Source organism: Bos indicus, chromosome 7 (genome assembly GCF_029378745.1).
Source record: "Bos indicus isolate NIAB-ARS_2022 breed Sahiwal x Tharparkar chromosome 7, NIAB-ARS_B.indTharparkar_mat_pri_1.0, whole genome shotgun sequence".
NCBI lineage: Eukaryota > Metazoa > Chordata > Mammalia > Artiodactyla > Bovidae > Bos > Bos indicus.
The window spans coordinates 5,106,463-5,127,048 of record NC_091766.1 but is presented as its reverse complement, the minus strand read 5'-3'; the positions used below and the strand labels follow the sequence as shown (position 1 = coordinate 5,127,048).

Genomic DNA, 20,586 nt, shown 5'->3' with positions numbered 1-20,586 from the left:
AGTCAAAGTGAAAGAGAAACCCAGGAAGTCAGCTTGGGGGTGGTGGCCTCATCTAGGCCACAAACCCACCTGAGCCCTAGACCCTGAGCTATACCCCCTGAGGGTCTGGGGTCTTCTCTGCTGGCTCCAGACGGGAGCCGGACACCAGGTGAGAACCCCGTGGGTGGCCTGGGGCTCTGTGTACTTGGCTAGGTCTCCAGCTCTCTCTGAGAGAAGGCAATGGCAGCCCACTCCAGTGTTCTTGCCTGGAGAATCCCAGGGATGGGGGAACCTGGTGGGCTCCCGTCTCTGGGGTTGCACAGAGTCGGACACGACTGAAGTGACTTGGCAGCAGCAGCCAGGCCTCTCTGGCCCACTTCTGAGATCCAGGAGCTCAATGAGAGGCCAGGGGCCTTTGGACATCAGAGTTCGCTCTGCTGAAAAATTGTTATGAAGTGCATTCTGTACGCTGGACCCCCCCCAAAATGTCCACCTCATCGTTTCCCAGACTCAAACCTCAGGGCACCCTGGGTCCCGTGTCTGAAGAATTTCCTTGTTTCCTTTAGATTCAACTTAGTCTTTTCTCTGTATCTGTTTCTCTGCCAGAGACGGGGAGGCTGGGGACTGGGGTGGGGAGGCGTTGTCTCAGTTTCTGATCTTCTCTCCCCACTGTCAACAAAAGTCCAAAATGTCCACAGAGAAGAGCTGATTCATGTTACAAAAAGTGGATAGCACCCCCAAGCAACATCCTGAGTGGAAAAAGTCAGACCCAGCAGCCCACATGTTGTACGATTCTGTATATACGAAACGTCCAGAACAGGTAAATCCACAGAGACAGAAGGTAGAATGATTGCCAGGGGCTGGGGAGGGGATGAGGAGTGACTGTTCACGGGGATGGGGTTGCCTTTGGGGATGCTGGAAATGTTTTGGAACTAAATAGAGATGATCATTGTACAATATGGTGAATGTTCTCAGTGCCACTGAATTGTATATATTAACACAGTTCATTATATGTTGTGTGATTTTCACCTTTAAAAAAAAAAAGCTGTTCTCAGAACCCAGGTGGACAAAAAAACAGGATAAGGGTCTCTCCTGGGGAAAAGCATCTGGGGAAACTGAGGCCCGGGGTGGCTGGGAGGAAGCACTTTTTCTGAGAGCCAGTTCCGAGAGGCAGCTGGGCTGGCCAGGGTCAGGCGCCCAGCAGGCCATGAAGTCAGAGCCATTGGAACAAAGAGGCAGTGTTCCAGGCCTGGCACAGTGGGGACGGGGACCCTGTGATCCTGTACAGAACAGCCTTCACTGGCAGCAGGGCCCAGGCCAGGCCAGGGGCGGAGTAGCTGTGAGGTCTGGGGGAGGGGCAGAGACAGAGAGAGAGAAATGAGAGAGACACACAGAGAGAAATATAAAGATGGAAGAGACCACTGGAGATAGGGTAAATCAATGGGCCCCCCCCTCAGTGATCCTGAGACTCTTATCCCAGGCGCCCCATTTTACAGATGGAAAGACTGAGTCCAGAGACACTCAGCCTACTCAGGGCCCTGGCTAGAGGTAAAGACATAGATGCAAACCGAGGCAGAGCCCCCCACACAGTGGGGCTGAGCTTCCATGAGCAAGGCTCATGCCCTAGGGCTACCTCCTATCCCCAGGAAAGTCAGGCCTCCCATGCTTCAGCTTCCTCATCTGCAAATGGGCTAAAGTGAGGATAAATGGAGCTTCCCCAGGGGCTCAGTGGTAAAGAATCCACCTGCAATACAGGAGACACAAGAGACGCGGGTTCCATCCCTGGGTCAGGAAGATGCCCTGGAGAAGGAAGTGGCCACCCACTCCAATATTCTTGCCTGGAAAATCCCATGGATGGAGGAGCCTGATGGGCTGCAGTCCATGGGTCACAAAGAGTCAGACATGACTGCGCAACTGAGCCCAAGGATAAACAAGGCTTGCTGCCCACCAGACAGCCAGTACGATTTGTCATTCTTTGGGGGCTCTCAGTGACCTCTGCTCTTATCACACCTCTTTCCCATCCCCCCAAAGCTAAAGCAGCCACTGAAAAAACATCAAGGGGGTGGAGCAGAGCTAGATACAGATGCTCGCAGCTCCTTGGGGGTTAGGGGCTGGCTGCAGGGAGGGGTAGAGGTTGGGGGGCTCTGAGGGGGACCAGAGAGGGCTGCCCAGAGAAGGGAAGTATTAAACTGGCTTTGTAGAGCTAAAGGGCATTCCCAACAGAGGTCAAAGGAGAAGCAAAAGTCTGGGGGACGCGCTTTGGGGAACACCAAGATGAACTGGCAGGTCTGGGGCTCCATGTGAGAGATGAAGATGGCAGAGTGGACCAGACCCTTGACTGCTGAGCTGAAGGGCTGGGCTTTTCCCCAAGGAACTGTGGCAGCAGTATGAGCAGGAGTCCAGCCATGTGTGAGGTGTTGTTTCTACCCTTATTGAGGTCACAGTTGGAGGCTCACCCTGAGGTTCACCGCAGCCCACCTTCCCCGTGTCAAATCTTTGTACGCCCACCTCTCTTGGCCTGCCTGCCACCTACTTCAGGAAGCCCTCCCAGCTGCCCCAGAAGCACAACTGAGGTACGTCCCCAGCACCATCCCACTTTCAGATGCCCCACAAACTGAGGAGGGGCAGGAAGGATAGGTCATAGGCCCCCCCGCCCCTGCCCAGGAAATGGTAACAGGAGGAACCACAGAACTTCCCCACCCCCTCAGCTTCCGTCTTCTGTGGGGAGGGTGGGTAGTGACCTTTAGCCTGAGAAGAACTGAGCTACTCTCTATGTGGTCAAGAGATCTGATGCCCTTGAAGGGTATCTAAGGAGGATCTTGAGGGATGAGTAGGAGTTGGCAAGGAAACGATCCATTAGCTCATTTAACAAACACATTTATTAATAAGAACATCTTTCCCACCAATAAGAGCATTTTTCATTCACTCAGCCAGGACTTTCTGATGCCTCCAGAGGATCATTTGAGGATGTTTTAAAGGATACATAGTGGTAACCATTTTGTAAGGTATAGAAATATTGAACTAATATATATTATATTATATATGTATATTATATACTGACATAATGCTGTAGGTCAATATTTATTCAATTTTTAAAAAAACATTTATTTAATTTATTTGGCTGTGCTGGGTCTTAGTGGGTTCCCCCTGGCGGACTACAGTCTACCGTGTCACAAAGAGCTACTTAGCAGACACAGGTGTCACTCGTGGTAAAGAACCTGCCTGACGATGCAGGAGACGTAAGATACGTGGGTTCGATCCCTGGGTCCGGAAGATCCCCTGGAGGAGGAAATGGCAGCCCACTCCAGGATTCTTGCCTCGAGAATCCCATGGACAGAGGAGCCTGGCGGGCTGCAATCCCTGGGGTTGCAGAGTCGGACGCGACTGAATGACTAAGCCCAGCACGCGATGGGTCTTAGTAGAGGCATGTATGTGTATGCCAAGTCGCTTCAGTCGTGTCTGACTCTTTACGACTCTATGGACTGCAGACCACCAGGCTCCTCTGTCCGTGGGATTCTCCAGGCAAGAATCCTGGAGTGGGTTGCCATTTCCTCCTACAGGGAATCTTCCCGACCCAGGGATCGAACCCGCATCTCTTGCGTCTCCTTCGTTGGCAGGCAGGTTCTTCACCAGTAGCACCACTGAGAAGTAGCAGCACGTGGGGTCTTTTTTCAGTCGTAGCGTGTGAACTCCTAGCTGCACGTGAGATCTAGCTCCCTGGGATCAAACCCAGCCACCCTGCATTGGGAGCATGGAGTCCTAGCCACTGGAACCCCCAGGGAAGCCCCTCATTCATTTTTTATTTTTAAAGAATACATACAAAGTGTGTGTGTTGGTTGCTCAGTCATGTCTGACTCTTTGCAACCCCATGGGCTGTAGCCCCCCAGGCTCCTCTGTCCATGGGATTTTCTTGCCTGGAAAATCCCATGGAGTGGGATACCCACTGGAGTGGGTAGTCATGCTCTTCTCCAGGGGATCTTCTTAACCCAGGGATCAAATCTGGGTCTCCTGCATTGCAGGCAGACTCTTTACCATCTGAACTACCAGGGATGCCCATTTGCATACACATTATTCACTCCCTGATGCCCCTCATGGAGACATTTGAGGAGGGTTTTGATGAATGTGTAGAAGATTGCAAGGAAAAAAAAAAACAACATTTATGTCCATTCAATAAATGATCTCTGATGTTTCTCAAAGAGAATTTGAAGTGGATTTTGAAGAATAGGTGTTCACTGTGGGAAAATTGCATTCAGTCACTCCATCACTTTGTCAGTCAACAAATGCTGCCTGTTGCCCGTTGAAGTGGTCTTTCAGGAAGGAGTTTTGGGAAGGAGTTCTTCAGAGGGATCAAGGACATTGAGACCTCTCTGGTGGCTCCCCCTCTACTAGCTCCTCATCTGTCCACCCAACCACCTCTGGTACATGAGAGTAACAGGGAGGAAGGCCAGAGGTCCCCGAGCGGCAGGAGGAAATAAACTTTAAGTGGCAGACATTGTCTTCCTTCTCTACACAAAATTAAAAGAGGCTTCTTTTAACTATGTGTTGAGGACACCTGGTTCTGCCTTGACCTAACCAATGCGTTTTTCTTAGAGATGTTTTTCTTAAGCTATGTTAATGAAACTATGTATTTGTTTTAGAATCTGCCTTTCTTTATCTGCCTAAGACTAACTTTTTTTACTCTTCTCAAATCTTGGGCTGATAATGGCTCAACAAGCCAGTTTTCCTGGCAATTGTTTTATGGCCGGGGGATGGCACACCTCATGTCATCCTATTTTGAAAATACATATTGTTGGAGAGGGGCCTGGTGAAACTCTCTCAGCCTTGAGGTGTCTCTCTTATCTGATTAATAGTTTTCTAACAGACATAAATGGAGAAGGCAATGGCACCCCACTCCAGTACTCTTGCCTGGAAAATCCCATGGACGGAGGAGCCTGGTGGGCTGGAGTCCATGGGGTCGCTAAGAGTCGGACACGACTAAGCGACTTCACTTTCACTTTTCACTTTCATGCATTGGAGAAGGAAATGGCAACCCACTCCAGTGTTCTTGCCTGGAGAATCCCAGGAACAGGGTAGCCTGGTGGGCTGCCGTCTATGGGGTTGCACAGAGTTGAACACAACTGAAGCAATTTAGCAGCAGCAGCAGCAACAGACATAAAACACCTTGCTAAAAACTATCAAGGGGGCACTCTTTCTGTCCACTTCTGATGTCTGTGTCAGAAGTTTTCTCTATCTCTATTATACTTTAATAAAACTTGGCTACACAAAAAGCTTCAAGTAGTCAAGCCTCATCTCTGACCCCGGATAGAAATCCTCTGCTCCGGAGGTCACGAAACCTGGTGTAACATGCAGCTCGCAGCAACCTTTCATACATGGAACCTCTCCACCTCTGGATTCCGGCCAAGGTCCCAGGAAAGATACTGATTGGCTGAATTTGAGTCACATCTCCATCTTGAACCAATCACAGTGGCTGGATGCAAGACTCTAGGTCACATGTCCACCCCAGCCTGGACTACAATAGAACTTTTAGGTAGAACTAGCCAGAGACAGCCCACTCCAGTACTCTTGCCTGGCAAATCCCATGGATGGAGGAGCCTGGTAGTCTGCAGTCCATGGGCTCGCTAGGGGTCAGACACGACTGAGCGACTTCACTTTCACTTTTCACTTTCATGCATTGGAGAAGGAAATGGCAACCCACTCCAGTGTTTTTGCCTGGAGAATCCCAGGGATGGGGGAGCCTGGTGGGCTGCCGTCTCTGGGGTCACACAGAATCGGACACGACTGAAGTGACTTAGCAGCAGCAGCAGCCAGAGACAGAAAGTTGGCTATTTTAGGGCATGAGTTTACGATTACCTGGGTGTATGCAAGCTCCAACTGAAGCCCATTTAGTGTAGGGTTGTCAGATAAAATACGTGACCCCCCCCCCCCAGTTAAATTGGAATCTCAGATAAATGAAAGTGAAAAGTGAAAGTCACATCCAACTCTTTGGGACCCCATGAACTATACAGTCCATGGAATTCTCTAAGCCAGAATACTGGAGTGGGTAGCCTTTCTCTTCTCTAGGGTATCTTCCTAACCCAGGGATCAAACCCAGGTCTCCCACATTGCAGGTGGATTCTTTACCAACTGAGCCACAAGCGGAGCGCAAGAATACTGGAGTGGGTAAACTGTCTCTTCTCTAGCAGATCTTCCTGACCCAGGAATCAAACTGGGGTCTCCTGCATTGCAGGCAGACTCTTTATCAACTGAGTCATCAGGGAATCAGATAAATAATAGAGGGCTTTTTGCATACTTACATCCCAATTATTGTGGAGAGTAATATACTGAAAAAGTATTCATTGTTTATCTGAAATGAAATGTAACTAGGGGTCTGTATGAGTTTGGTAGAACTGCCATAACAAAGTATCGTAGTCTGAATGATTTCAACAACAGAAATTTTCTTCCTTATAGTTCTAGAGGCTAGAAGTTTAAGACCAAGGTGTTGGCAGATTTGATTTCTTCCAGGATCTCTCTCCACAGCTTGAAAATGGCATCTTTCCCTCCTGTCTTCACATAGTCTTCCCTCATACATATTTGTATACTAATCTCCTTTTCTTGACTATCTGAGCCCTCAGGGAAGCCTCTTCTTATTAAAATATCAGCCATATTGGATTAGGATCCACCCGTATGACCTCATTTTACTTTAATTACTTCTTCAAAGGCCTTTTCTCCAAGTACATTCAGAGGTACTGGGGGATGAGGATTTCAACTTACGAATTTGGGGAGAACACAGATCAACCCCTAACAGTGAGTGCTTTGGAAAACAGTTTGGTAGTTTTTTTTAAATATTTAAAAGCAGGGTTACCACGCATGCATGCTAAGCCCCTTTAGTTGTGCCTGACTCGTGACTCTATGGACTGTAGCCCACAAGGCTCCTCTGTCCATGGGATTCTCCAGGCAAGAATACTGGAGTGGGTTGCCATGCCCTCCTCCAGGGAATCTTCCTGACTCAGGGATCGAACCTGCATCTCTTCCATCTCCTGCATTGGCAGGCAGGTTCTTTACCACCAGCACCACCTTGGAAGCGCACGCGACTATAGGACCCAGGAATTCCACTCCTAGGTATATTCCCAAGATTACTGAAAGCATATTCATATCCACACAAAAGCTTGTAATACAGGTAATACATGAATGTTCACAGCAGCACTCTTCACAAGAGGCAAAACGTAGAATAACTCAAATGTCCATTAATGGATAGATGAATAAACAAAACACTCTCCATGCAATAGAATATTATTCATCCCTAAAAAGGAAAGGAGCAGCATTTGCTGCAATGTGAATGAATCTTGACAACACTGTGCCGAGTGAAAGACGTCAGACACAAGAGACCACACGTTGTGCAAGTCTATTTGCGTGAAATATCCAGAAAGGCAAATTCACAGAGATGGAAAGCAGATTGGCATTTACCAGGGGCTGAGGGGAGGGAGAGTAGGAGGTGACAGGTCACTAGTATAGGGGTTCTTTTGGGGTTGATGAAAGTGTTGCGGAGTTAGATAGTGGTGCCGATTGCACAACTCTGTGAATATGTCTAAAAACCACAGAATTGTACGCTTTAAAAAGGTAAACTTTAGGGTAGGCAAATTACATGCCAATTTCAACACATGTATGAGAAAAGCAAATTTTGCCTTGGAGTCCTGTATTTTTTTTTTTTTAACAGGCTTCCCTGGTGGCTCAGTGGTAAAGAATCCACCTGGCAATACAGGAGACATGGGTTTGATCCCTGTGTCAGGAAGACCTGCTGGAGAACGAAATGGGAACCCACTCGAGTATTCTTGTCTGGGAAATTCCATGGACAGAGGAGCCTGGCGGACTATAGTCCATAGGGTTGCAAATTGTCGGACACAACTTAGCGACTAAGCAACAACCACCACCTATATTTCTATGTGCTCAGTCTGGCTACCATAACTTGGTGGATCTTACAGTACCACACAGACGATTAGCCAGGTCACCTCCAACCTGAGAATGTACAGTCATGTCAGGTGGAACATTAGGGTAAACGAAGGAACCTGCGGCTGCAGAGACAGTGGGAGTTCCAGGGAAAGAGAGAATGCAGATGCCACCTTGGGACTTCAGGCTTTTTCCAGCCTCCCTTTCCCTTCTACAAACTCAGGTTGAACAATTACCATCAGATACCTATGAGGGGAGGTCTTCATGAAGCATTTAGTTGGGTGCTCAGTTGACACTCAGCAAAGGCAGTCATCATCAAAAAAGAAACTGACAACTATGGTGGTTGCTTATTCTTCTAAATAAAGTTTTATTGGGACAAGGGCCAGGATTGGAGTAAGGCAAGCAGTCGGGGTTGTGCAAGGGCAGAGTCTGATCCTGTATTTAAAATGTTGCTGTCTAGTTCATCATGCGTTTTTGCGTGAGCTTTGATTCTTTACACTATTGTTTTTAAAATGTTGTGTATCTTAAGGATTTTTGTGTGTGTGTGAGTCCTTGTTAAATTTTGCACAGCAGTGAATACCCCACCCACCTCACCCTTGTTGTGTGCCCCAGGCACATGGATCCTGAGCCTCAGTTTCCTCGTTTGCAAAATGGGGATAATTCTCTCTTCTAGGAAGATGTATTGCAAAGTGTTTACTTCTAGGCTCTAGGGGCGGGGCGGGGCCTGGAAGGGCGGGGCAGGCTCTCCCGAAAGGGGCGGGCCTTTCGCAACCAGCTCCTGGAGAGGGGCGGGGTCAGGCCTCGTCAGCTGACCAGCTTGGCCAATGGCGCGGGGTGGCGGGGCCTGGCCGGCTGAGGCGGGGCCGGGAGCCGGCCGGCTGTGCGGACTAGCGGGCAATGGACGAGCCGAGCCTCCTGCGGCGCCGTGGGCTCCAGGTGAGGCCCCGTGCGAGCGGGCAGAGATCGCTGGTGGAGTGAACCTGCCTGGGTGCAGGGTGCGGGATCCGGGCTTGGACAGACCAGGGGGGAAGCCGAGGCAGAGGGAGGGGCGCGCTCCGGGGGCTCCCGCTTGTGCACTCACATCTCAAAGTGCTTTTCGCTAGGTGAGAAGAGGGTATGCCCATTTGCCATATGGAGAAACTGAGGCTCCTTCGGGGAAAGGGGCTGAGGGTTTCGCTCTCTCCAGCAGGAGCTCTAATAATACGAGCAACGACAGCCTTTGAGCGCTCATCGTATGTTCATGTCGTTGGTGTTAATCCTTTTACTAGTGATATGTTGTATTAATCTTTTTACTAGGGATATAGTAATATTAATTAACGTGTATTAATATGTGCCTCGTGCCTTCGCAGCGCCATCGCACCCCTGTCTCAGCTCACCCATAAGGCAAGATGGGGAGGCTGGGGCTGTCAGGCAGCCCTTTCATCAGACGAGGAAATTGAGGCTCCAGTCTAAGAAAGTCACAATCCCGAGGTCCCCCAGCGGCATGTAATTTGCCCACGCTTAACCAGCTCTCTGGTGCACCAGTCACTGCCAACTGGCTGTGTGGCCTGAGGTGTGGGGGCAGGGGCGGTGGGAGGCACTCTTGCGTCTCCGGACTTCAGTTTCCCCATTCACTATAAGGGCCCTCCTTTTCTGACCCCTGGCCTCGGGTTTGTGTTGCGGAGGCTGCGCCACGAAGAGATAAGAAAAAAGGCATCACAGCTAGCAGAGGCTGACCTTCCGATGTGGGTGACCTCAGGCGGCAATTCCTTTGATCTCTCTGGACCTCAGTTTCCCCGTCTGTTCAATGGGAATTTAGACAATCTAGCCCTTTCCCTGGAGCTTAGACCACACATGTAGAAGCCACGAGTTGCAAGTGGGGAAACCGGGATTCATCATTTATCCAACAAACATTTATTGAAGAGGCAGCGGTGGTGGTGAGGGGTGTTCACCCCTGGAACTGCCCTCCTGGATCTCCCAGCTTGTTGGGGGAAATGAATGCCTGAGCAGCAGTGACCCTGCCGAGGGGTCAGGTGCCATGGGGCACCCTCAGGCACCCCTGGAGAAGGTACCTGAACTGATGGTTGCCAGTGGCTTTGGGACAGAGAAGGCAGCCCCTGGTGGCAGGGCAGGGGGTTGGTTTTTGGGGAATGAATGAGGCTGAGAGAAGCCAGAAAGGACAGGGGTGGGGAAATGGGCACTGAAGCTGAGGAGAATGGGGAAAGGCAGGCTTTGAAACTGGCTGCCAGACTGTGAACTTGTCTAAAGGTGAAGGGGCTGCGGTCACCTGGATTTGGGTTGGGGAACAGGGAGGGTGTGCGTAGAGCTACAAGGCAGAGACCCTGATGGCATGGGGAAGGAGGGGCAGGAGAAGGGCAGGGGTCATTGCCCAAGGCAAGAGTGGGGGGGCCCTGAGCATAGACGAAGGGGTGCAGCTGGACTAGTGAGCACTGGGGAACCAGGCCCCGCCCAGAGCCCCAGATAGATTTGAGCCCCGCCCACAGCCTCTTAAAATAGAGAAACTGCCTTTGGGTAGGCGAATGGGGGTGCAACTGACGTCAGAAAGTGGGGGCCTGTTCCATGGGGAGGAGGTACCCATTCCCTGAGGACAAATCCCACGTTACAAATGGGGAAACTAAGGCTCATAGACTCATAGGCTCTGTCCAGGTGTCCTGGTGGGTATCAGAGTCAGGATCTGAACCCACACAGACCTGGCTCTCCCTCCAGACCAACCCCACATTGGCAGGACTCCATCCAAGGAGGTGGAGGGACGAGTAGGGATTGCCCAGGTGAGTGAGGGCAACCTGAGCAGGGGGAACAGCACGTGGAAATGCTCAGAGGTATGCAAACATATGTGTTTATGGATCAACCAGAAGCCATTTCTTAGCGCTGAAACTGGGCACGCGAGATGGATTCATCTACTTCCAGGGCTTCTAGCGCTGATTTTGAAGAGGTCAGACTTTCTCCCTAGGGTGATTAGGAGCTGTGGAAGGTGCTGGAGCAGGGGAGGTTATGTCAGATCTGAGAGCTTTGAAAGACTCCTCTGGAGCAGGTGTGGGTCTAAAAAAGAGCCAGAAACAAGGAAAGCAGCTACAGTAAAGGACCAAGTAGGAGATACAATGAAAATATTTTTTAAAATAACAGTAGGAGTGTAAATAACTGCTCACATTATGCGGCACCTACAAATGCTAAATGCTAAGCATGTATTTAAGTTTCCAACAGCCCAGGGGACTATTAGCTTTATTTATCAGAGGGGGAAACTGAGGCTCAGAGAGGGAAAGTAACAGCCGGGAAGTCAGAATTGAAATTCTAACTGGTCTGGCACTTGAGAGTGCAAAGATGTTGAGGGCTTCGGTTTGGGGGATCAGTCACACACTCCTTTAATTGGAGCCCTGAGAGCCACCCCCCACCCCCAATCAGGGGGCAGCCTGCTGATCAGAGTCAGTCAAGTCAATCATTTATCCTGGAGGCTAATCTTTGCCACAGGTCAAAGAGTCAATTCATAAAAGTTTGAGAAAATCATGAGCTGATTGAGCAGTCCAGACAATACATGGAGGTGTCCTGGCCAATCTGACTGTGGCCATGCAGGGTATGCTGTTGGTTGAGTGGTTTTGTTGTTGTTTAGTTGATAAGTGTGTCCAGCTCTTTGCAACTCCATGGACTGTAGCCCAACAGGCTCCTCTGTCCATGAGATTTCCCAGGCAAGAATACTGGAGTGGGTTGCTTTTTCCTTCTCCAGGGGATCTTCCCCACCAAGGGATCAAGCCTTTGTCTCCTGCACTGGTGGGCAGATTCTTCATCGCTAAGCCACCAGGGAAGCCTGACTGAATACTAGGAGGTCATAAATAGGACCTGGCTTGGCCCATGGGCCACCAGTTTGCCTTGGCTGTGGGTAAAGGGAACAGGAGACTGGCTCTTCCTGGTTTGGGTTAGGCTCAGCCTCTGTGTAGCGATTGTCGGCGCCAGTTAACATAAGCTGTTATTACTAGGATTACTACCACTATTATTCTATCATTATTTTCATTTCCCATTTGGCCCTTTGCTTCACAAATGACAGAATTTTATAACACCAGATCCCCAAACAGAGCATGCAGGGACAGAGAAATTGGCCAGTCTGTGTCTGGACTTTGTCTCTTGTTGCTGCTGGGGAAGCTCCCTGGAAGGACCATCTGGCATTCTCATGGCCCAGTTCCAACTATTCTCCTCCTCCAGGAAGTCCTCTGGCTGGTGCCATGTGGTCCCTACTGGTCTCTCTCTCTCTCTCTGCTCCAGCTGCCATCTCCCCATGAGACTTGGTCCCACTGGGCTGAGTCCCACCTCCACCCTACTGTCTCCCATTAGCCTGCTGGTCCAACTTGAAGACCCCTCCAGGAAGTCTTTTGGCTCCCCACTCCCTCCAGCCCCTTCTCTTCCTCTGGGTCCTTGCTGGTGCCTCCAGTATGGGGGTGTCCATGCCTTCCCCTGTCTCCTTCAGACTGGGGATTCCTCCAGGTGGAGCTGAGGCTTCTGGTGAAGAGGCAGCATCACCCAGCCCAGAAGCGGATACCATAAATATTATCTTTAAAGGGCGGTTCCAGGGGGTTGGGCCTGCCACACATACACACCTCCACCCCCTTTCTAGGCGAGAACCACTCCCTGAGGAACAGCTGGCAAAGAGGAGGCTGAAGGCAGAAGCAGATGGTTCAGGGAGCAGAGGGTCCGGGGGTGGTTCCGGGAGAGTTCCATGTGGGCCCAGTGTTCCACTGAGCCTATGCAGGGGGCTACTGACCTTCCCTCATTTCTCTTTGCCACTTCTCACCTTTTTGTATTTTGGAAGTAAATTAAAATTTGTGGATTAATTGTGATTTATCAACCTCACAAAACAAGTGTCTTGGCTTCTTTTTATCAAAGCCTCCCCCAGCATCAGGCCCTAAGCCTGCTGCTTGACTCCTTCAGGGCCCCATGTAACTGGACCATTTCCAAACAAGGAAACTGAGACTCAAAGGGATGAAGTTGTTTGGAGGAGATCATACAGCCCAGATTGGGGAGCCAGACTGGGAACCAAGGACTGTCAGGGTTTTAGAAGGAATTGGCTGGGATGGAGGGTGTGTGTGTGTGTGTGTGTACACGTGTGGGCACAGCAAAAACCCCTGAGCTCAGATCCCAGCTCCCCACGTTTTGTGGGTTAGTAGGGGAAGGAGGAAGCTGGCAAAAGAACTCACAACAATTGGAGGGGGCCAATTAGGGGAGCCCCTAATGGTGGTGGGTCTGGGACCCTTTGCCCTGCACGATACTGAGCTCTCCATCCCCAGAGGTATTCAAGCAAACAAGGAGACCTCAGGTTGGCAAATGAGCCTCCTCCCATCTTGAAGGGCTCTGACTTGGTTTTCTGAGCTCAAGGTAGTCGGGGTCCAGCCTCGGGGCTTCGCCCCACCCCTGCAGATCCATCTCTTCCTCTGCCTGGAGACCCTGTCAACCTTTCCCAGCCCTGTCATCTCCGCGCCCAGCAGCTTCCGGCCCCCTCCAATTGGCAGCGGGGGCTGATGACGTCATTGTTGCCATGACGAACGCCCAACTCTAGATGTGGGCAGCCCTGAACCCACCGAGATAAAAATAGTTGTGCATCCTCGACGCTACCGCCCCAGCGTGTGTGTTTGTGTGTGGTGTCCAGAGACCTGGATTCCCGACCCTACCTTAGTCAAGAGATGTGGACAGCTGCTGCCCTCCGCGCCTCAGTTACCCTGCCTCTAAAAAGGCCTCTGCTCCTGGTACGTAGTAGAGTCTCAGTGATTGTGAGTAAAATTTAGCGAGTATTGCGATAGTCTGCGAAGGCCCTTCCTAAGTTCAAAAATAACACAACAACAACACACGACGGTAATAATTTCTGATCATTTTTACCCCAGACCCCGTTTTACATTATCTCCACATTACACGTGGGGAAACCAAAGCACAGGGGTACCAACCCCTTGGCTCAGGGTCCCACGGACAGGAAAAAAGAGATAATAGATCTGAACCCAGGTCTGAGTGTAAACTTGGGCTACACAGCCTTTTGAGAATTAAAAAGTCCTCTTGGGCAAACCACATTTCAGGGTGGACTCTGGAATCACAGTGGACCCCAAGCATAGGGATTTCTTGTATATGGTAAGGACACCTAGGATTGGTGCAGATCAGCTTGCTGAGCTCTGCATCTTCAATAGGGTTTGTGCCCCCAGCCCCCATTGATGACCAGGACCCAAACCTGCCTGGATTTTGCAGAGGGTGAACAGAAATAGGTTCAGATCTGGGAGGGCACAGGGTAAGGATGATGCAGGAATCTCCCTTTCCTCAATTGTTGTTGTTCAGTTTCTAAGTTGTGTCTGACTCTTTGCGACCCCACGGGCTGCAGCACACTAGGCTTCCCTGTCCTTCACTATCCCCCAGAGTTTGCTTAAATTCATGTCCATTGAGTCAGTGATGCTATCTAATCATCTCATCCTCTGCCACTCTCTTCTCTTGCCCTCAGTCTTTCCCAGCATCAGTGTCTTTTCCAGTGAGCCAGCTCTTCGCATCAGGTGGCCAAAGTATTTGAGCTTCAGCTTCAGCATCAGTCCTACCAATGAATATTCACAGGCTGATTTCCTTTAGGACTGACTGATTTGATCTCCTTGAAGTCCAAGAGACTCTCAAGAGTTTTCCAGCACCACAATTTGAAAGCATCAGTTCTTCGGCTCTCAGTCTACTTTCCTCAGTAGAATATTAGTATTAATATTTAGCCACTACTGATAGAGTTCTTTGTTAAATCAACTAATTTATTTTAAATAATGAAGTTATTTTTAATGTAAGGAGTCTGAGAGGGCTTCCTGGAGGGAAGGATGTTTGAGCTGAGACCTGAGGGATGAACTTCAATTAACTAGCACCAAAGGGAGGGAAAGTGGTCCTGACAGAGGATACAGCTGGTGCAAAGGCCCTGAGGCAGGGCTGAGTTCAGTGTATGGGGTGAGCAGAAAAGAGGCATTGGTTGGAACAGGGTGAATAAGGGGCCAACTGGGAGATGAGGTGAGTGGAAGGCTAGGGAAGTGAGGGGTTTGTCTCCTTGGGAATGACTCCTGTTTTCTTTTCAGAAGGAGCTGAGCCTACCACGCCGGGGACGTGGGTGAGTTCACCTGGGGCCAGTTGGCTGGGTGGAGCCCTATGGTTCTGGGCACAGATATTTCAGTGGCAGCATCTGAATTGTGAATTTATTTAATAATTACTACAAAGCTTCTCACCTTGATCCTGCCCTGCCCCCTTTTCCCCCTGGTGTTTGCAAGTGCTTCACAGGCACCTCACCACAGGCTGGGAGGTGAGGTACAAATCATGCCAGTTTGCAGATGGGAACCTGAAGTGCCTAAGAGTTGCATCACTGGCTCAAAAGCACCCAACTTGAAAGGGTGGTATCCAGGGTCCAGACTATAGAATTCCAATCTGGTGTCCTGGAATTGGCTTGCATGCCTCCCATGACAGAAAGCTCATTCTATTTCAGGGAACATCGGTGGAAAATCATACAATTCAGGGTCACATTAATGTTCCTGGTGGTTGGCATTGTGAGATCCCTCAAACTCAAAGAAGATTTGTTAAGTGTCTTCACTGGTTTGTTGATGTTGTTTAGTCACCAAGTTGTGTTCTACTCTTTGTAACCACCTGGACAGTAGTCCACCAGGTTCCTCTGTCCATAGGGTTTCTCAGGCAAGAATACTGGAGTGAGTTGCCATGCCCTCCTCCAGGGGATCTTCCTGACCCAGGGATTGAATCTGCATCTCTTGTGTGTCTTGCATTGGCAGGCAGATTCTTTATCACTGAGCCACCTGGGAAGCGCCCAGGTTTACACAGGTTTATGTGTGAGCTACCCTGGTAGCTCAGTTGGTAAAGACTTCGCATGCAATGCAGGAGACTGCCTGCAATATAGGAGACGCAGGATTGATGCCTGGGTCAGGAAAATGGCTGAGAAGAGAATGGCTACCCACTCCAATATGCTTGCCTGGGAAATCCCATGGTCAGAGAGCCTGGTGGGCTACAGTCCATGGGGTCACAAAGAGTTGGATATGAGTGAAGCCACTTAGCACACTTAGCAGCATTGGTGGGAAAACCAAAGTCCAGGAAGAGGAGGAGTTTGCCTTGTGTTGGTGGTCTGGGGCAGTGTGATGGCAAACACTCGCTCTTTGGAGGCTTGGAAGCTGTGTTGGCCTGAGTTGAGGGTGGGAATTCCCTTGCGCCTCAGTGAAATCACTCCCTCAGCAAACTTCTTTTGAGTATCTACTGTGTACTAGGTTCTGTTCCAGGCACAGGCGACAGGGTGAGAAGTCAATGCTGGATCCTGTCATGCAGCTTGCACTCTCTTGGACAAAATGATGAAGTGATGTTCTATAGCACTGTGTGTGTGTGTGTGTGTGTGTGTGCACTCTCAGTCATGTCTGATTCTTTGCAACCCCATGGACTGTAGCCTCCCAGCTTCCTCTGTCCATGGGATTTTTCAGGCAAGAATACTGGAGCAGGTTGCCATTTCCTACTCCAGGGTATCTTCCTGACCCAGCGATTGAACCCGTTGTCTCTTGGTCTCTTGTATTGGCAGGCAGATACTTTACCACTGTGCCACCTGGGAAGTGATGTTATACAGGGGAGAGATTAGAGGCAGACAGAGGGGGCTGGGGGGTGGCTTAGAGGAAGTGACATTTGAGACTAGATATGGAAGAGGAGGGAGAGAGGCCAAGGGAAAGGGTAGGGGGAACAGCATTCCAGGTAGAGAGAACAGCATGGTCGAAGGTCCTGAGATGCAAACCTGCTTAGTATTGGAGAAACAGCATGGAGACAGGAGTGGAGAGAGAGGAAAAGGGGTAGATCCTGGGGGCTGGATGAGAGTTTTAAGTCTGGTGGTGGGGCTGGTGTCAGAGTAGCCCCCAAGTTCAGACCCTCTCTTGTTGGACAGAGGGTAGTGCAGCAGGTGGGGAGGGACCTGCGGGCCCCGATAGGGGCAGGGAATGGACGCCGCCGGGAAGGCCGGCACTGTCCCCAGCCTTTGCCCAGGCTGGGGGCGGGTGGTGGGCGGTGAATCAGTCCAAACTGCAGAGGGCGAAGTCCGGGACCGCTGCGTAGGACCAGGACAAACACTCCCTGAAGGCGGTCTACTCTTAGCCACCTGCGGTGTGCCTGACTCGTTCTAACCAGGATTTCTAGGGGCCTGCGGCCAAGCACAGACAACCCCAGACTTTCGGGAGTCTGGGCTGGGCAGGACGGAGGCTGGGACTCGGAGCGCCGGAGGTCCACTTGTATTAGGGAGACTGGTGGGGCTGAATTCGGATATGAATGAGGGCGATGACGGTCCTGGCAGAGGGAATCCAGGGAAGCAAAGGCCCGGAGGCGTAGTCGGGGCCTCCGGTGTTCGGGGAGATGCTGACACCGGCTGTGGGTGGCTAGGGACGTGGGGCTGAGCCCCTGCGGCGGTGGCCAGTGGGAGGATAGGGGCGGGGCACGCTCAATCCCGGGTCCAGAGACGCCCCCCCCCCCGAGGGCGGGGCTCGGCGAGGGCCGGGTCTCCTCCGGGAAGGGGCGGGGCCAGTTGATGGAGCAATGAAACTGGTTGAGAAGGCAGTGACCGCCTTTCTTTCCGACTGTGCAGCTCAGTGACTCGAAGCCCGGCACCCTCGCCGGCCCTTCCTGGGAGAAGGTGGCACCGGTGCCTCCCGCCTCCCGCAATCCGATCTTTCCTGCTAGGCTGGGCCTGCGCGTAGGTGCAGGGCTCGGAGCCCCGCCCCTGGGCGGAGAGAACCCGCCCTCCCCGCCCCCCGCAGCCCAGCCCCCACTCCGCGTCCGCCTCGCCTGCTAGGCGTGCTGTCCTGGCGTCCTGTGTCTGTCCGTCCGATTGCGACACGATCAGGGCGGCCACGAAGGGGGCGTCAGTACTCGGTCGCGGTCGCATAGACGCGGCCTCGGCATGAAGTCCCGCAGGGACAAGCTGCACATCCCGGCGCTGACCCTCGAGTGAGTGCTTGACCCTGGAAGGGGAGAGGGAGGGGAAGAGGGACAGGGTGACAACCACTCTTCCTCCGCGTCTCTGTTCAAGTCGCCCCGAATCGCACCACCGCCTCCGGGGAGCCCTCCCGGCTCATCGATCTGGCCCTGCCCTCGTGGCCTACGGTAGACCCAGTATCCCCAGCCTCAGGCCCCTTCTCCCTAAGGGAACCACGCCCTGGTCCGTCTCCAGCCACACGCAGGGGCTGTTGGCAGGTTCACCGTCCCCGGCCTCTTTCTTTGCAGTCTGTCTCCAAGCAGCCAGAGCCCGTCCTTGCTGAGTCCCAGCAGCCCCTGCAGCCCCTGCAGCCCCTCGCTGGGCCTGCACCCCTGGAGGTAAGTGACCGTGCACGCGGGCGGGGCACGGACATTGCCCTGGCACCCCAGAGACTTGGAAGCCGCCCAGATCCAGCTCCCTCCCCCAAGGTACTGTGGGCTGGTGACTTGGACTCTCTGGGCCTCAGTTTACCCCTCCATAAAATGACACTGTGATCCACACTAGGACCATGATGGGAAAATTCCATATTCACTCAGAGCCAGCGGGTCCCCCTTCTGGCAGATGGCCAGGAGGAGGCCAGAACTTGAACTGTTGCCCAAGGACTTCCTTGAGACAGGTGCTGGGTTCCCAGCCTGTTCAGGGCCTTGATGAATTGGCCTGGCCTCCTGGGCTGTGACCCAGCTGAAGCTGGCCTGAAAACTCCTCCCTCTGAATGTACACACACACACATACACACACTCACTCACTCACTCACTCACCCCTAAGGCTGAGAGTCCACCTTTGGAGCCCTGGCACCGAACTTAACCAGGCAGAGTAGTATAGGGAGAAAAGAACCAGCTTGACTGAGCACCAGCTCTCTACCAAATGCCTTCTTTTCTCCTCCACAACCTTGTGAGAGAAGCGCCCTTTCTGATCCCATTTCCGAGCAGAGGAAACTGAGGTTCAGAGAGGAGACATCAGTTCTCCTGGTTCAGTATGTCTGGGGGCTAAGTGTCCGGACCAGCTTTGCCATCAGAGTCTGTTAAGGGTTTGAACTACCCTCTGTAACTGGCATCACCGACTCAATGGACGTGAGTTTGAGTGAACTCCGGGAGTTGGTGATGGACAGAGAGGCCTGGCGTGCTGCGATTCACGGGGTCGCAAAGAGTCGGACACGACTGAGCGACTGAACTGACTGAACTGACTGTAACTGGAGAAGTGGGTGTCTCAGGCTCTTGCCCCTGTACAGGAAAGAACATCAAGGTTATAATGGGCTCCTCGCACAGCGTGGGCAAAATTTAGGGAGGTGACAGAGGTATAGGTGAGTGATGTCTAGAATTTGATGGCCTATCGACTATTTACACCTTAGTATGAATGGGCTGCTCGGACTCTTTCCCTGGGCCTTTAATGGAGAGAAGAGAGAGCACCTTGGAGCCCACACAAGGTGCTGGGCACCTACTGTGTGCCAGGTGCTAAGGGCATATCTGTGAACCAGAGGTGCATAGTTTCTTCCTCTTGGGGCTCTCAGTCAGTTCTCAGGCAGCAGGCAATGAACAAGGGGATGAGCTAACAAGACGCATTCAGGGGGAGACCTCTGAATATGGTGTCTGAGCCAAGGCCTGAGCAGAGCTAGGGGAAGGAGGGCGCCAAACAGAGAGATGTGAACATGCAGAGGTCCTGAGGCAGGACCAAGACTTTTTGTTTTATTATTTATTTATGGCCACGCTCCCCGCACTATGTGGGATCTTAGTTCCCCAACCAGGGATCTAACCCACACGCCCTGCAGTAGAAGCACACAGTCATAGCAACTAGACCACTAGGGAAGTCTCAGGACCAAGATGTTAAAGCCTCTGTGGCCACCTTGGGGAGAGAAAGGTTGGCTGGGGACAGGAGATAGGAATGGAGGTGACAGAGGCAGAAAAGTGGCTAGGGCAACATCCAGGTAGGAGATGGTGTGGTCTGGACCAGGCTGGGGTGCCTCAGTGGAAGGCAGAGATGGTGTCGCCCCCTGTTGAGCAGAGGAGGCGATTACAGCTTAGGACCTCTGAGTGTGTTGTCCAGGGGCACCTTGGGAGAGAATATCAGGCCAGATCTGACTCTTGAGTCTTTGGCCTCAACCCCAGGTGAGGACCGGATGAGGGGAGGGACCTGTGGAAAGCAGATAAGCCAGTTTTACCAGGAGGAAATGGAGGCAGAGAGCTTGGGGCCCAAGCTCAGTCCGCCGGTCCCCTTTCTCGCCACCGGGGGGCAGCAGAGCCGCATTGCCTTGGGCCAGGCAAAGAACTGGGTCCTGGTCTCCTGGGCTCTGAGCACTTTAGGAATACGCCCACACTTGTCCCCTCAGCCTCCAAAGCCCTGTGGGTCCAGCCCATGGTGTGCCAGTAACTGTGTAAATAGGATAGTGTTAGGTGGACACAGTGATGCACCCCGCCACCCCTGCCCATCCATCTCTCTCCGGAGCTCACCTGACTACTCATGTGGCTTCCTGGACTGCCATAGTATAAGCTGGTCCAGCCTCAGGGCCTTTGCATTTGCTGCCCACCCTCTGCTTAGAGCTCCATTTTCTCTATTTACTCTTTTATTCATCTGTCAAGTCTCCGTCAAGCTCTCAGATAGGAAGCCTTTCCTTACCAACCCTCCCCGCCCCTGCCCCCCCATAAGGGCCCCAAGCCCCACTTACATTCATGTTGTACATCCTGACCCCCCCCCATGAGTGTGACGCGGCG

General features: G+C 51.8%; 1 protein-coding gene and 1 long non-coding RNA gene across 13 annotated transcripts in view; both read left to right on the top strand.

Annotated features, from left to right (window-relative positions):
• Nucleotides 1-3: 3 nt before the first annotated feature.
• On the top strand, nt 4-8,430 carry LOC139184038 (uncharacterized). 2 transcript variants are annotated; one of them, XR_011567462.1, is made up of 4 exons: nt 4-148; nt 662-799; nt 2,417-2,552; nt 7,673-8,430. It is a non-coding gene; the product is annotated as an uncharacterized lncRNA (long non-coding RNA). The 2 variants fall into 2 exon arrangements; XR_011567463.1 differs by lacking the exon at nt 2,417-2,552 and having other exon boundaries at nt 5-148.
• Nucleotides 8,431-8,748: 318 nt separating this feature from the next.
• Nucleotides 8,749-20,586, top strand: part of MAST3 (microtubule associated serine/threonine kinase 3) — a 41,436-nt gene continuing 29,598 nt past the window's right edge. For 4 of the 11 annotated variants that reach the window (XM_070792530.1, XM_070792528.1, XM_070792529.1 and 1 more), the window contains exons 1-3: nt 8,778-8,838; nt 14,961-14,992; nt 18,130-18,219. In XM_070792530.1, the coding sequence (XP_070648631.1) occupies nt 8,800-8,838; nt 14,961-14,992; nt 18,130-18,219 (161 nt within the window). In that variant the 5' untranslated portion in view covers nt 8,778-8,799. Of the gene's footprint in view, nt 8,839-14,960; nt 14,993-17,685; nt 17,854-18,129; nt 18,220-20,586 lie in introns of those variants that run through there. The other 7 variants (XM_019963847.2, XM_019963848.2, XM_019963846.2 and 4 more) reach the window with 4 other exon arrangements.